Genomic DNA, 16835 nt, shown 5'->3' on the forward strand with positions numbered 1-16835 from the left:
TTTGACTGGTACTGTATATATAAAAATATCGATAACTATTGAAAGATAGCCGATATGCGTTTTTCTACAATGTAATGGACACAGTGCAACCTTTGGTAGGTAGGCTGCTGGCAGGCTTCGGCACAGCAAATCCAAGTCAGCCTGTGCTCATGGTTCTCACAGGGGAAGTGATATGATAGGCTACAATGACTTTGCTCATGATCATGCATGCTGCAAATGACATGTAACGAAGTTCATTGAAAGCTGTGGAACGTGTAGTGAAGCAAAACTTGAGTGGTCAAACCCATTCATCTTGGGGAGCAGAACACAATTATACCATTCGTAAAATTAATCACATATTTATTTTTAATACAGACCAGCTACAAAAATAATTGAAAATGGACAATATCCAATCGATTATGATCATTTTAGAGGTGCAAAAACATGTCCTGCTGAAAACAAGGTAGATGACATCCGCTCATCATTCACTCAGCCTATTGAGTCCACTGGTCCCACTTGCACAGAACTACACTATGCCTTGACCTCTTTCTCACCTCCCTCTCCAAATAAAATCCTGCAAGTAGTGAGGTCTGGCCACCCGACAACCTGCCCACTCGACCCTGACACCCCATCTCCGGAGACCTTCTCCCATTCCTCAATTCCCTCATTCCTGACCACTGGCTGCGTCCCCTCGGAGTTCAAATCACCGGAGTCACTCCCCTCAAGAAACCAAAACTTGACTCATCTGACGTCAAAAACTAGAGACCTGTTTCCCTCCTTTCTTTTCCAAAACACTTGAGCGCGATGTCTCTGATCAACTCTAGTTCTCTTTCATAATGATCTTCTTGACCATAACCAGTCAGGCTTCAAGACGGGTCACTCAACAGAGACCGCTCTCCTCTGTGTCAGAGGCTCTCTGCACTGCCAAAGCTGACTCTCTTTCCTCTGTTCTCAACCTCCTAGATCTATCCACTGCCTTCGACACTGTGAACTGTGATCAGATTCTCCTCTCCACACTGGGCGTCTCAGGCTCTCCACCCTCTCTCTATACACCAAGTCACTCAGCTCCGTCATATCCTCACATGGTCTCTCCTATCATTGCTCTGCGGATGACTCTCAACTACTTTTCTCCTTCCCCCTTCTGACACCCAGGTGGTGACACGCATCTCTGCATGCCTGGCAGAGATCTCAGCTTGGATGTTGACTCCCGCCTTACTTACTATACCTGTGATATGTGGTTGTCCCACCTAGCCATCTTAAGAAACATGCTATAACTGTAAGTCACTCTGGATAAGAGCGTCTGCTAAATGACTAAAAATCTAAATAAAACCCAGTCCTGAAACAAAACGTAGGCTGATATTTTTTACATCATATTATAGGAAAAGACACAGCATTCACATGGATTTGCAAAGTGGGTAGTTCTGATGCGACTTTAAACCCTAGTACAGTGCCTTCAGAAATTATTCATACCCCTGGACTTATTCCACATTTTGTTGTGTTACAGCCGGAATTGAACATTTATTCAATATATTTATTTTATTCTACACACACAATACCCCATAATGACAAAGTGAAAACAAGTTGACATTTTTGCAAATGAGATACAGAAATATCTCATTTAATTAGTATTCACGACAATCAGAGTCAATATAGGTTAGAATCACCTTTGGCAGCGATTACAGCGGTGAGTCTTTCTGAGTAAGTCTCAAAGTTTTGCACACCTGGATTGCCCATTCTTCTTCTAAAAAATTCTTCAAGCTCTGTCAAATTGATTGGTGATCACTGATATACAACCATTTTCAGGTCTTGCCATAGATTTTCAAGACGATTTAAGTCAAAACTAGGCCACTCAGGAACATTCGGCAGGGTAGCCTAGTGGTTAGAGCGTTGGACTAGTAACCGGAAGGTTGCAAGTTCAAACCCCCGAGCTGACAAGGTACAAATCTGTCGTTCTGCCCCTGAACAGGCAGTTAACCCACTGTTCCTAGGCCGTCATTGTAAATAAGAATTTGTTCTTAACTGACTTGCCTAGTAAAATAAAGGTAAAAAAAAAAAAATATTCAACATCATCTTGGTAAGCAACTCCAGTGTATATTTGACAGTGTGTTTTAGGTTATTGTCCTGCTGAAAGGTGAATTTGTCCCCAAGTGTCTGTTGGTAAGCAGACTGAACCAGGTTTTCCTCTAGCATTTTGCCAGGGAATAGCTCCCTAGTCCTTGCCGATGACAAGCATACCCATAACATGATGCAGCCACCATCATGCTTGAAAATATGAAGAGTAGTACTCAGTGATGTGTTATGTTTTCCCTAAACATAACACTTTATTTAGGACAAAGGTCATTTCTTTGCTCCATTTTTTGCAGTTTTACTTTAGTGCCTTATTGCAAACAGGATCCACGTTTTGGAATATTTTTTATTCTGTACAGGCTTCCTTCTTTTCGCTCTCATTTAGGCTAGTATTGTATAGTACCTAAAATGTTGTTGATACATCCTCAGTTCTATCACAGCCATTCAACTCTAACTGTTTAAAGTCACCATTGGCCTCATGGCGAAATACCTGAGCGGTTTCCTTCCTCTATGGCAACTTAGTTAGGAAGGACACGTGTATCTTTTCAGTGACTGGGTGTATTAATACAATATCCAAAATGTAATTAATAACTTCACCATGCTCAAAGGGATATTCAATGTGTGTGTGTTTTTTTTACCCATCTACCAATAGGTGTCCTTTGCGAGGCATTGGAAAACTTCCTTGGTCATTGTAGTGGAATCAGTGTCTGAAATTCACTGCTCGACTGAGGGACCTTACAGATGTGTGGGGTACAGAGACGAGGTAGTGGATCAAAAATCATGTTAAAAAATATTATTGCACAAAGAGAGTCCATGCAACTTATGTGACTTGTTCAGTGTGGGATTTGTTTTACTCCTGAACTTATTTAGGCTTGCCATAAGAAAGGGGTTGAATACTTATTGACTAAAGACATTTCAGCTATTCATTTTTTTATTAATTTGTAAAAATGTCTAAACATAAATCCACTTTGACATTATGGGGTATTGTGTCAAGGCCTGTGACAATCTCAGTGTAATCCATTTATAATTCAGGCTGTAACACAACAACGTGGAAACAGTAAAGGGGTGTGAATACTTTATGAAGGCACTGTATATCACACTTTGACTCAAACGATGACTTATTGACTTAAATCGTTGCATAACATCATGGGTAAGCTTTGGCGATCGTCTTTCAGATCGAAAAAGTGGATTTCTACTGGTGTGGGTGTTTAACATTTTTGAAATAGTGATCACTGAAAGCCTAAACAGTTTACCAATTGAGTAGAACTGTAGTTCGATATTAGTAGGTATATATACACGTACCTATTCTACATAGTTTTATCTCCGGTGTGATTCGCAGCAGTCTCCGTAGGCGATCATTCTCCTCCAGGTACTCCGCTATCATTTTCTCAAATGCCCTGAAAATCTCCACAGCAGCAGATGCCTTTAAACGCTCATTTAAAAACACACGAAACGACTCTAGTTTAGACATTTTCAGTCGACTGAGAGTTGGGTATTCAGCTAGTTTGGCTTTGTGAAGTGGGTCTTCCTGATCAAGTTCACTTTTCACATAAGGAGTGAATATGGAATCTTTCGTATCAAAGAGCCCTTGAAGCTGCTCTTCCTCCTGACTGGTCCTGAGTTCCTCCTGTTCCTCTTTAATCTGCGTGGGCTCTGGATCCTGCTGCCCCTGACTGGGGCTCCACTCCTGCTCACAGTGCTGCTGCTCAGAGGGAACCCCCTCTTCAGATACAGAAAGAGAGAGCTGCAAGTCTGGAGGGAAGGAGAGGGTGAGAAGAGGTTTAAGCTATATACCACAGAATTAAATAGAACAATTATACATGTGAATTATAGCTCTCTATGACCTACATAACAGTGGCCTCGAACAAATCACAAATTGGACAAATCACTCGCTCAACCTCATTTAGATCTACTATTGAATAATATGGCAATTGAGCAACTTGGAGACTAAACTCCTGGGTGTAACCCTAGATAGCAAGCTGTCATGCTCAAAACATAGACTCAATGGTTGCGAAAATGGGAAGAGGTCTGTCCATGATAGTGCGCTGCTCTGCCTTCTTGACATCTCAGTCTAGCAGACAGGTCCTACAGGCCCTAGATTTGTCGCACCTGGACTACCGCCCAGCTGTGTGGTCATGTGCGGCAAACAGGGACATACAGTACCAGTCAAAAGTTTGTACACACCCACACTCATTCAATGATTTTTCTTTATGTTTACTATTTTCTACACTATGAAATAACACATATGGAATCATGCAGTGACCAAAAGTGTTAAACAAATAAGTTTAATAATAATTTTTTAAATATATGAAATTCTTCAAAGTAGCCACACTTTGCCTTGACAGCTGTGCACACTCTTGGCATTCTCTCAACCAGTTTCATGACAGTCTTGAAGGAGTTCCCACATATGCTAAGCACTTCTTGGCTGCTTTTCCTTCACTCGGCAGTAAAACTCATCCCAAACCATCTCAATTGGGTTGAGGTCGGGTGATTGTGGAGGCCAGGTCATCATCACTCTCCTTCTTGGCCCTTACACAGCCTGGATGTGTGTGGGGTCATTGTCCTGTTGAAAAACAAATGATAGTGGGACTAAGTGCAAACCAGATGGGATGGGATATCACTGCAGAATGCTGTGGTAGCCATGCTGGTTAAGTGTGCCTTGAATTCTAAATAAATCCCAGATAGTGTCACCGGCAACGCACCCCTACACCATCACACCTCCTCCATGCTTCACAGTGGGAACCACAAATGGAGCTCAACCGTTCACCTACTCTACGTCTAACAAAGACACAGTGGTCGGAACCAAAAATCTCAAATTTGGACTCATCAGACCAAAGGTCAGATTTTCACCGGTCTAATGTCCATTACTCGTGTTTCTTGGCCCAAGCAAGTCTCTTCTTCAGTAGTGGTTTCTTTGCAGCAATTCAACCATGAAGGCCTGATTCGCGTTGTCTCCTCTGAACAGTTGATGTTGCGATGTGTTTGTTACTTGAACTCAAAGCATTTATTTGGGCTGCAATTTCTGCTATTAACTCAAATGAACTTATCTTCTGCAGCAGCGGTAATTCTGGGTCTTCCTTTCGTGTGGTGGTCCTCATGAGAGCCAGTTTCATCAAGCGCTTGATGGTTTTTGTGCGACTGCACTTGAAGAAACTTTAAAAGTTCTTGAAATTTTGCAAATTGACTGACCTTCATGTCTTGAAGTAATGATGGACTGTCGTTTCCCTTTGCTTATTTGAGCTGTTCTTGCCATAATATGGACTTAGTCTTTTACCAAAAAGGGCTATCTTATGTATATCAACCCTACCATGTCACAACACAACTGATTATCTCAAACGCATTAAGAAGGAAAGAAATGGCACTATTCAACTTTTAACAAGGCACACCTGTTAATTGAAATGCATTCCAGGTGACTACCTCATGAAACTGGTTGAGACAATGCCAAAAGCGTGCAAAGCTGTCATCAAAACAAAGGGTGGCTACTTTGAAGAAGCTCAAATATATATAACAAAAATTGGTTACTACATGATTCCATATGTGTTCTCATAGTTTTGATGTTTTCACTATTGTTCTACAATGTAGAAAATAGTAAAAATAAAGAAAAACTCTGGAATGAGTAGATGTGTCCAAACTTTTGACTGGTACTGTATGTATGACCGCTAGTGCCAGGCAATGAAGTTATCTACATCAACCCTTTACAGACAGAACACAGCTATAGTAACATGTCGATTACGACAATGTATAACTTTTCTGACAATTTTTAAAAAGTGCTGCATCAGACAGTGGAATTCTGCTCCAGCGTAAAATGATCTGTATTTTATCTGTCCCTGACATCAAACATCGCTGATTGATGTGCTGCTGTGTTCTTTTTTTATGCAGCTTTTTATGGTATGGTAGCTAGGTGTGTTTTATTTCTACTAAATGTCTTGCTAAGTCACAGTATTTAACGCTCAGCAGCTGGAGATTATTTGATTGACAGTTTGGTTGCCTAGTGATGGACTTTAGTCCCGCTTCAGAAGGTTGTATTCCTTTACAGAAAAGTAAAACGTCCATATCACCAGAGAAGGTTGTGTGTTTATTTTTTCACATTGTGTAGCCTACCCTAACAGACAGAAAAGCATGTCTGAAAAGCATAATCAATACAGGTCCTGTAGCCTAAAGTAATTTCATATGAGGCAAAAATGAAGAGTAGGTTACCCCGTGATTAGGGTAGGATTTCTACAGCCAACAGACACACACTTGCATCATTAGTGAAGAGCCTATAGGCTATAACACAAAAATATATGCTTTGTGTTAAATTAACTGTGATTTAAAATTAAGTGGGGGGAAAAACAAAAAATATTTTCGGTTAGGGATTACTCTTTTTTTAGGTTAAGGATTTATTTGTATTTTTATGGGAGACCAGGTTTCATTTTACGCGTTACAAAAGCACACTGCTTTACAATCGAGATATCTGATATGGCTTTGAAATACGGAGCGTGCGGAATGCGCATAGGCTATCAAGACTGCAGTACCCCTCATTGCAAAGTTTTTGTTCAGCCATTACATTTACTGTTAATAAATGGCAATTAGCAGTAGGTGTTAAAAGCTATTTAGGAGATAGCAATCTAGCCCTATTTTGACAGTAAAATAACAAAAATAGCCTAATTGTCATGCTAAAATTCATGACAATCACTTGTATAACTTATTTATTGAATATCTCAGTAGTGTTTTACACATCTTAATAATGCATTGTGAATGGCATTCGAATGGCGTTCTAAGCTGATTACACCTATTCTTTCTATAGCGTGACACTGGCAATTTTTTGGGGGTGCGACCAAATAATGGGCTGGTGCCATCAACTGAGGGGAATATGTTAATCTAGAACTCTGCACTTACAATCAGTTTGGGGGTGGGGTTGTGAGATTTTTTTGGGGGGGGAATGTTTAAATCTGATTTTTCAGGGGTGCTGCAAGACCCCTTCTTCCCACAGCTATGTTGACAATATGCTACAACATCTTTCAACCAACCATACTTGGGGATACTTTCATTCATTCTCAATTTGGAATGCACGGTTTTCTGTTTCCAGTTGCAGGTGTAACTCTGATCACCAGAGAATATTCCGAAAAATATAAAAGCCCTGTTTCGCACCGAGTGTGATGTTCCCCTTGCCATTTTAGCTGCCCGACATCTCGCAATACCCCAAATCTGTGCTGGAACTAGTCATTTCTAAGCTACACAGTGGTGGCCACATGTAGACCAAGATTTACACATACAGTGCCTTGCGAAAGTATTCGGCCCCCTTGAACTTTGCGACCTTTTGCCACATTTCAGGCTTCAAACATAAAGATATAAAACTGTATTTTTTGTGAAGAATCAACAACAAGTGGGACACAATCATGAAGTGGAACGACATTTATTGGATATTTCAAACTTTTTTAACAAATCAAAAACTGAAAAATTGGGCGTGCAAAATCATTCAGCCCCTTTACTTTCAGTGCAGCAAACTCTCTCCAGAAGTTCAGTGAGGATCTCTGAATGATCCAATGTTGACCTAAATGACTAATGATGATAAATACAATCCACCTGTGTGTAATCAAGTCTCCGTATAAATGCACCTGCACTGTGATAGTCTCAGAGGTCCGTTAAAAGCGCAGAGAGCATCATGAAGAACAAGGAACACACCAGGCAGGTCCGAGATACTGTTGTGAAGAAGTTTAAAGCTGGATTTGGATACAAAAAGATTTCCCAAGCTTTAAACATCCCAAGGAGCACTGTGCAAGCGATAATATTGAAATGGAAGGAGTATCAGACCACTGCAAATCTACCAAGACCTGGCCGTCCCTCTAAACTTTCAGCTCATACAAGGAGAAGACTGATCAGAGATGCAGCCAAGAGGCCCATGATCACTCTGGATGAACTGCAGAGATCTACAGCTGAGGTGGGAGACTCTGTCCATAGGACAACAATCAGTCGTATATTGCACAAATCTGGCCTTTATGGAAGAGTGGCAAGAAGAAAGCCATTTCTTAAAGATATCCATAAAAAGTGTTGTTTAAAGTTTGCCACAAGCCACCTGGGAGGCACACCAAACATGTGGAAGAAGGTGCTCTGGTCAGATGAAACCAAAATTGAACTTTTTGGTAACAATGCAAAACGTTATGTTTGGCATAAAAGCAACACAGCTCATCACCCTGAACACACCATCCCCACTGTCAAACATGGTGGTGGCAGCATCATGGTTTGGGCCTGCTTTTCTTCAGCAGGGACAGGGAAGATGGTTAAAATTGATGGGAAGATGGATGGAGCCAAATACAGGACCATTCTGGAAGAAAACCTGATGGAGTCTGCAAATGACCTGAGACTGGGACGGAGATTTGTCTTCCAACAAGACAATGATCCAAACCATAAAGCAAAATCTACAATGGAATGGTTCAAAAATAAACATATCCAGGTGTTAGAATGGCCAAGTCAAAGTCCAGACCTGAATCCAATCGAGAATCTGTGGAAAGAACTGAAAACTGCTGTTCACAAATGCTCTCCATCCAACCTCACTGAGCTTGAGCTGTTTTGCAAGGAGGAATGGGAAAAAATGTCAGTCTCTCGATGTGCAAAACTGAGAGAGACATACCCCAAGCGACTTACAGCTGTAATCGCAGCAAAAGGTGGCGCTACAAAGTATTAACTTAAGGGGGCTGAATAATTTTGCACGCCCAATTTTTCAGTTTTTGATTTGTTAAAAAAGTTTGAAATATCCAATAAATGTCATTCCACTTCATGATTGTGTCCCACTTGTTGTTGATTCTTCACAAAAAAATAGTTTTATATCTTTATGTTTGAAGCCTGAAATGTGGCAAAAGGTCGCAAAGTTCAAGGGGGCAGAATACTTTCGCAAGGCACTGTATGCAAAATGACTTTTCTCACTTGATGAAAGGGGTGGATTTCACACTTTTCTGAACATTCTCTAGCTATCAGAGTCACACCTGTAACTGGAAACACACATTTATAAGACATCAGTGCCTTCCAAGTTGAGAATTAATGAAGTATCTCAAAGTAAAGTTAGGTTAATTTACCACACCACCCAAGCTGCAATGCATATGCAAGTAAAAATAAATGTTTATTGGGCACACACATATTTAGCAGATGTTATTGGCTCCCGAGTGGCACAGCGGTCTAAGGCACTGCATCTCAGTGCTTGAGGCATCACTACAGACACCCTGGTTCAAATCCAGGGTGTATCACAACTGGCTGTGATTGGGAGTCCCATAGGGTGTCGCACAATTGGCCCAGTGTCGTCTGGGTTTGGCTGGTGTAGGCAGTCATTGTCAATAAGAATTTGTTCTTTATTGACCTAGTTAAATAAAAGGTTAATTAAAAATAAATACATTTAAGTAAAGGGGTGTGTTCCGTTCAATTCATTGTTTGCTACGTTTTGTGATGGTTTGTACTGAGCAACACGTTTCCCCAAAACGGTGAGCACCATTCAACCGTTGAGGTATGTTTGCTCCCATAGGGCGGCCTGATCAATATGGGTGTGATCATTTCAAATCGTAAAACTCATCGCCCTCAGGGCCACAATAATCACAGTTCTTCAACTCGGGTGTCATTACGCCGATTCTGTCTGTTGCAGAAGGGTTTCATAAACGGAAGCAAAGGTAACGAAACTGGGCGGGAACTACCTGAATTTGTCCAATTGTAACTTTCGTTGTCGTTGTGTTTTGCAACTGTTTGGACTAAATATTACGCCCAAATACCGTATTGTTTCAGTTGAATTCAACGTTGAACAATGTTCTGTCGTAATGAAAGCACCCCAGATTAAATTGCATATCAACCATTGCAGATCTAGTTATGATTTAAGCAGCCTTTAAACATGCCTGAATGCAACTGTACATTATTTCAAATCAGCTTTTCGTGACAAAACAATGTATGGTAAAAGTTACAGTAGATAACGTCTTTAAAAATTGATATAGTGGTGATCACCGTTTGCCAAAACAGTTTATCAATTGAGTAGAACTATAGCTAGCCAGTAGCTCTAAGGTATACTAACCTATTCTATATAGTTTTATCTCCGGTGTGATCCGCAGCAGTCTCCGTAGACGATCATTCTCCTCCTGGTACTCCACTACCGTTTTCTCAGCTGCCCCGAAAATCTCCACAGCAGCCACCGTTAAACGCTCATTTAAAAATACACGAAACGACTTTAGTTTAGACATGTTTCTGTAGACTGAGAGTTAGGTATTTTCAACGAGTGTGGCTTAATCCACGAGGAAAGTGGCCATAAAAATCAGCGTCTCGTCAGCAACACTAAACAAGTACTTCCGGGTCTAAATAAAAGTCCCCACGTAATAGTAGAAACGTGTTGAATAACCTATATTTATTTATTATATATAAAAAATATTTGTCTAAACATTAACAGTGATTCATGTAAGTAACATTTGCATTACTTTTTAGATTTAAAACATGTTTTAATGTCAAATAAATGCCCCAAATGTAAAACACTGAAATGCATATTGGCTTATAGAGCAGAAATTATTCTAGGTGGCGCAGTAAACATATTGTAGGCAATACTCAGCAGGCTTTGTAGAATGTATATATGGTGTCATTTCATGGGGCACTGAATAATACGGAGACTTACTGGATTAATAAGGAGTGTTGCTGTTCTTTGAGTCCACCCATTCCATTGGCCACAATGTGAATCACTGTATGTGGAATACATTTCGGCTTACTCATAAAGCAAAAAATATTCTCAGACACCCAAGATATTGGGAATGAATACTACCACTTAGAGACAGAAAGTTGTGTTAGAGATTAATCAGCTGAGGAAATAGCAAGCTCTATGAAAACTGAATCAAATGAGCAGCATCGAAATTAAGCGAGGATACACAGAAATGTGTTTTGTCAGATGAGGCAAATTTTGGAGGGTTCAGGCATACCACTCCAAATAATGGTGTGCTTACATTGACTCGTGATGAATGGGAGAAGGACCATTTGCAGAGAAGTGGTAGGTATTTCAAAAAGTTCTTATGGTTAGGCCTAATTGCAGGAAACATTAAAGTGTCCAATTTACTGGAGGTTTTCAGCATGACACAAGTCAAACCCCCATGTACACATTTCTGTTGCCAAGAAAATAGGGAAGGTGTTGGCACGAGTACAGAAGGGGTTATGCAAGAACATGTATATCAGATTCATTGAGAATAATGGTGAACGCCATGAAAGAATGCTATAATTGTCAAAAGAAGATCAATCTGCAATGATGTGATGAAGTGGTGTAACTTGCATATGTACTATGGTTCTCAGATTATTTGGTGTATTTCAGGAGCTAATATCCTGAACCCTGATCTTGCATATAAGGACATCCAGGACATACCAGGCTGTGTCTGAGGAAGGCCCGAAAAATGTCCAAAGATTCCAGCCACCCCAGTCGTGAACTCCTGCAGGTGGTACCGGAGCATGGGTCTCGGACCAACAGGCTTGAGGACTTCTTCTATCCCCAAGCTCTGAGACTTTTGAACAACCAAAGACTCCAGGTACTGAGACATTTAAACAGCTAGGCAATGGATGCCCACCCTAACCCATGGTCCATCTGCACTGACCATCTGCAATTACTAAATGTATATAGCTTACTTTCTCGTGTTATTCTTATTTCTTGTGTGTTTAAAAATAACAAATCTACTTTATACATTTTGATATTGAATACTGCATTGTTGGGAAAGAGCTAGCAAGTAAGCATTTCACTGTACTTGTGCATGTGACAATAAAACTTGAAACTAATTTAAAACTTCTGTGTAACTGTTGATGATCAATATGAATAATTAACTTCATTGTGATATTTGTTATGAATAAAGTATGCTTTTTTGGACCAAATGTACTTACATCTTTCTTGACTTTTTGAATAAACATATTGTTGTTGTATTTTTTACAAAGTATCCACCAGAAGGAATGTTGATATGACAATACAGTGCCTTCGGAAAGTATTCAGACGCCTTGACTTTTTACACATTTTGCTATGTTACACCCTTATTCTGAAATGTATTAAATAAAATACTCAACAATTTACACACAATAGCCCATAATATCAAAAAGAAAACCGTTTTTTATACATTTCTAGCAAATGTATAAAAAAATTAAAAAAACAGAAATACCTTATTTACAGAAGTATTCAGACCCTTTGCTATGAGACTCAAAATTGAGCTCAGATGCATCCTGTTTCCATTGATCACCCTTCAGATGTTTCTACAACTTGATTGGAGTCCATCTGTGGTAAATTAAATTGATTGGACATGATTTGGAAAGGCACACATCTGTCTATATAAGGTCCCACAGTTGACAGTGCATGTCAGAGCAAAAACCAAGCCACGAGGTCAAATGAATTGTCCGTAGAACACTGAGATAGGATTATGTCGAGACACAGATCTGGGAAAGGCTACCAAATAAATTCTGCAGCATTGAAGGTACCCAAGAACACAGATGCCTCCGTCATTCTTAAATGGAAGAAGTTTGGAACCACCAAGACTCTTCCTAGAGCTGGCCGCCTGACCAATCTGAACAAACAGGGAAGAAGGGCCTTGGTCATGGAGTTGACCAAGAACCCAATGGTCACTTTGACAGAGCTCTAGAGTTCCACAGTGGAGATAGGAGAAACTTCCAGAAGGACAACCATCTCTGCAGTACTCCACCAATCAGGCCTTTCTGGTAGGATGGCCAGATGGAAGCAACTCCACAGTAAAAGGCACATGACAGCCCGCTTGGAGTTTGCCAAAAGGCACCTAAAGACTCAGACCATGAGAATCAAGATTCTCTGCTCTGATGAAACTAAGATTAAACTCTTTGGCCTGAATGCCAAGCGTCCCATCTGGAGGAAACCTGGCACCAATCCCTACAGTGAAGGATGGTGGTGGGAGCATCATGCTGTGGGGATGTTTTTCTGCGGCAGGGAGACTAGTCAGGATTGAGGCAAAGGAGCAAAGTACAGAGAGATCCTTTATGAAACCCTGCTCCAGAGTGCTCAGGACCTCAGACTAGGGCGAAGGTTCACCTTCCAAGATGACAACGACACTAAGCACACAGCCAAGACAACGCGGGAGTGGCTTTGGGACAAGTCTCTGAATATCCGTGAGTGGCCTAGCCAGAGCCTGGACTTGAACCTGATCAAACATCTCTGGAGAGACCTGAAAATAGCTGTGCTGCAACACTCCCCATCCAACCTGACAGAACTTGAGAGGATCTGCAGAAAAGAATGGGAGATACTCCCCAAATACAGGTGTGCCAAGTTTGTAGCGTCATACCCAAGGAGAATCGATGGAGTAAAGGGTCTGAATACTTATGTAAATTTGATATTTCAGTTTTACATTTTTCTAGAAATTAGCAAACATTTTTCAAAACCTGTTTTTGCTTTGTCATCATGGGGGAAAAAAATATTTAATACATTTTAGAATAAGGCTGTAATGTAACAAAATCTGGAAAAAGTCAAGTGGTCTGAATAGCTTCCGAAGGCACTGTATATGCGTCCTATGACACAGTGCTATATTTGAAACGTATAGTGTCCAGGCACCCAATTTTAAGCTTTTTGACCACAGTAAAAGTTCAGCAACACTTCCTGTGACTTAGCTTTTTGTTCAAACTCACCCTATTTTGTCTTTTCAACCCTAGTTTAGCTAAGACAAGTAGTAGACAGTCCAAAACAGTGTATTGTGTTGGGGGCTATGGAGGGAGTGGAATAAAAAGCCAGCAACAGTCCATATGACACAGTCCCCCTCCAAAACTAAACATATTTGGTTACTAGAGACTTCAGTTGAGACAGGTAGCAACATTTTCCTCTACAGTCCAATATGTATTCCATATGCAGTTAACTGCATTGGCGGCTATTATCCAGGAATACATCTCAAGTAAAGTGGAAATACATTTAAACCGTCATAGCATCTGTAAGAACCAAGAAACACTTTTAAACATAGCACCAGTCATTTACATAACATACAATGGCATATTCAAAACATAGCCATTTCTTAATGGGCTCCACCTTATTATATTACTTATCTTATATAAAGTAGTAATTATCTTTAGTTTAGTTTTCCCTAATGTAGTTATAATCGTGTAATATAATTTTAACATTATGCACTATGACTATGCAAAGCTGCAAAACATTTGATTATATAATATTGATTTCGTATCATACACATAGCATTTTACCCCAGACGTTTATTTTGAAGGCAAAATCGGAAAACCGGAAGTCTTAATGCTGCTGCTGGGACGCTAATACAACAAACCCGCTCGCAAATTCACTTCCGCATTGTCTTCTTGTATTTTATTAGCAGGTGGGGAGCCCATAAACACAACACAGCGGCCCAATGTGTATGGGTTTTTACTACAAGGTACGGACCAGAGATACTGTAACTAAACTGGGGCTGCGTTCAGTACATAAAAACATAACGTTCAATTATGTTCCCTATGATGCACAGTTCTGTGCAGAGGCTGTCCTGAGGTTGAAGGCATTCTACTTTACACACATTCTGACATTTATTGTTGAGGATCGTCAGGCAGGCAGATTGCCACCGAGTGACAAATATATATATGCAGCTCTGTAGAAGTATGCAGTCAGATGTCTCTTCTGTTTGCAGTTACTATTAACACATTGTTTTTCGATTAAAAAGCCTGACTTAAATGCATCAACAGTCACAGTACTGTGGAAACTGTTTTTATGGCTATGTTTTTTTATTAATATGAATCAGTATGTAAAACAAATAATTAAGTTGAGTTGTTGTAGAATAAATTGAAATGAAACATCATGTAACTTTTGACAGATAACTTTAATTCATATTTGGAAATCGACCTTGTGAATGGTATTTGACTGGTCAGTTCATTCAGCATCTTCATGGATGATATCGCCACGCAGGTTACACAGCACTGATTCAAAGTATTTTGTCCATTTTAGATGAGAGGTTGATTGGCACCGTCTGTGAGATTATTCTAAACCGTTTGAGCCTTTGAATTACGCGTTCCACATGAAGGCATTGACTGCCTTCTGGCAAATAAGTCAAGGCGAGCTAGTCCCATTATGCAGTATAAAAATATACTTGTCTGTCCATTTCTCTTGGAACTTTCTGCATTATTCTTGAATCGACCTTATTCTTCTCTTAGCCACCGGAGTCACGTTAGCTAGACTCATTTCCCTGCCGCAATCTTCCTGATTTTCCTGGTTCTCCGATGGTTGCTCGTTCATAGCGGACACGTGGTTCTTCAGCTCTTCCCCCTAATTTTAAATGTCAATAGATTTACGTTTCTTTTTGACAATAAATCGATCCATGTCTACCAGACTGCAAAATTAGCTAGTAGCAAACTGATGTGTTGATCGATGTAACTGAGCAGTTGCGTTCTATTTCGGCAAACTTTCTGTTTAACAGCTGCGCTATACGGCCATCTATCTGCGTTCCAGGGAGCAATAGACATAGCCAATGAAGTGATTCAGGCCTGCATTAAACACATTGAATTTAAATTGTATGATTGATGTATTGTGGATGGAAACTAGGAAAATTACCGAGAGCCGCAAATGAAGGGCTGGCGAGCCGCAATGAGTACCACTGGCCTATGTTAATACAATGCTATTCAATTGTAGCTATTATTCCATTAGCACTATTGTCATTGTTATCATTACATGCTCTCCTAGTACAGTTGCTACATTCTTTAGCTGAGTGGTCACCAACCGGTCAAACCATTCCTAGTCGATCACCAAACATTTTTGTAGAAAAGCCAACGATAAAGACTTGCGCTACTTTTTTAAAAATTGTGTCGCGCAGTTGATGGTACACTTGATTCAGAAGCCCTGCGTAGACAAAGTTTTCCCATTTTGAACCTTTTCATTTGTCTGAAAAACCTAACTAACTGCCTGGCAGACCAGGATATATGTGGCTAAATCGAGTGTTTACTTACTGGCCAATCGGATAGCTCAAATCCACGTGCCTGCAGCTTCCAGTGTAGTTTGATATTAGCTTACAATAGATTCCATAACTTTTAAAAACCATGACCAGAGAGACTGTCAAATAATACCGCAAGGAGCTGGTATTTTTATGAGTGAGTTCATGTTTAATTTTTTATTCAGCACTGTCAACACTGTTTTTATTCAACACTATTACAAAACAGAAAACGCGCTTCTCCATAATACCACATGTGCTGCAGCTGAAATTAATTAGTACCCAAGTGTATCAATAGCCCTGCGTTTTTATTATTAGCAGTGTGTATTTTAATATCGAGGAATATTTCACTTTCTTTGGTCATAGGAACAACATGAATTTGTGCATGAGGCAGATGCGGTGATCCCCTCTCTCGTCAGTCTCACTGGAGGAAAGGAAGGTGAGAGGCGGACCCTCTGCTGCTCTCTCCCTCCCCCAGCTCCCTCTCTCCGACTTCAGTGTATTCAAGACAATTGGGAACTCGGAAAAAAACTAGATCCGACTGACAAAAATATTTTTGAACGGTCATCCAACTCTGAATTCCAAGTAGAAAACTCTGGCATCTTTCTGGAGCTCCCATTTTCCGATCTGAGGATCACTGACGTCATGATTCTACCTCCCTTTTCCCCGTTCCCAGTTGTCATAGTTCTTCCATGACCATCAGCTGCAGGTACCGTCAGTACAGTAAAATAAAAACGCGAATGATTTAAATGTATGCTCAGCTGTGCCTCACAATTGCTACACCAACTGATCTATTTGGTTAAAAAAGCTCCAGTTTTGAAATATAATATGGTCTGAGAAAAACAATATTGTCAGGCCAGGCATATAGCCAACATGCTGTGATAATGTAGCGTACTAGGGCTACTG

At 40.3% G+C, this 16835-nt stretch overlaps 1 protein-coding gene across 2 annotated transcripts in view; it reads right to left on the bottom strand.

The window, feature by feature from the left end:
* The window catches only part of LOC112256666 (piggyBac transposable element-derived protein 4), a 43953-nt gene that overhangs the window by 10996 nt on the left and 16122 nt on the right, over positions 1–16835 (bottom strand). Inside the window, exons 1-2 of one of the 2 annotated variants that reach the window (XM_042325399.1) lie at positions 10073–10341; positions 3349–3798 (exon numbers count right to left, since the gene is read on the bottom strand). The exons of the other annotated variant lie outside the window; for it this stretch is intronic. Of the exons in view, the coding sequence (XP_042181333.1) occupies positions 3349–3798; positions 10073–10238 (616 nt within the window). The 5' untranslated portion in view covers positions 10239–10341. Of the gene's footprint in view, positions 1–3348; positions 3799–10072; positions 10342–16835 lie in introns of those variants that run through there. 2 annotated transcript variants of the gene reach the window in all.

Source organism: Oncorhynchus tshawytscha, linkage group LG08 (genome assembly GCF_018296145.1).
Source record: "Oncorhynchus tshawytscha isolate Ot180627B linkage group LG08, Otsh_v2.0, whole genome shotgun sequence".
Classification (NCBI taxonomy): domain Eukaryota; kingdom Metazoa; phylum Chordata; class Actinopteri; order Salmoniformes; family Salmonidae; genus Oncorhynchus; species Oncorhynchus tshawytscha.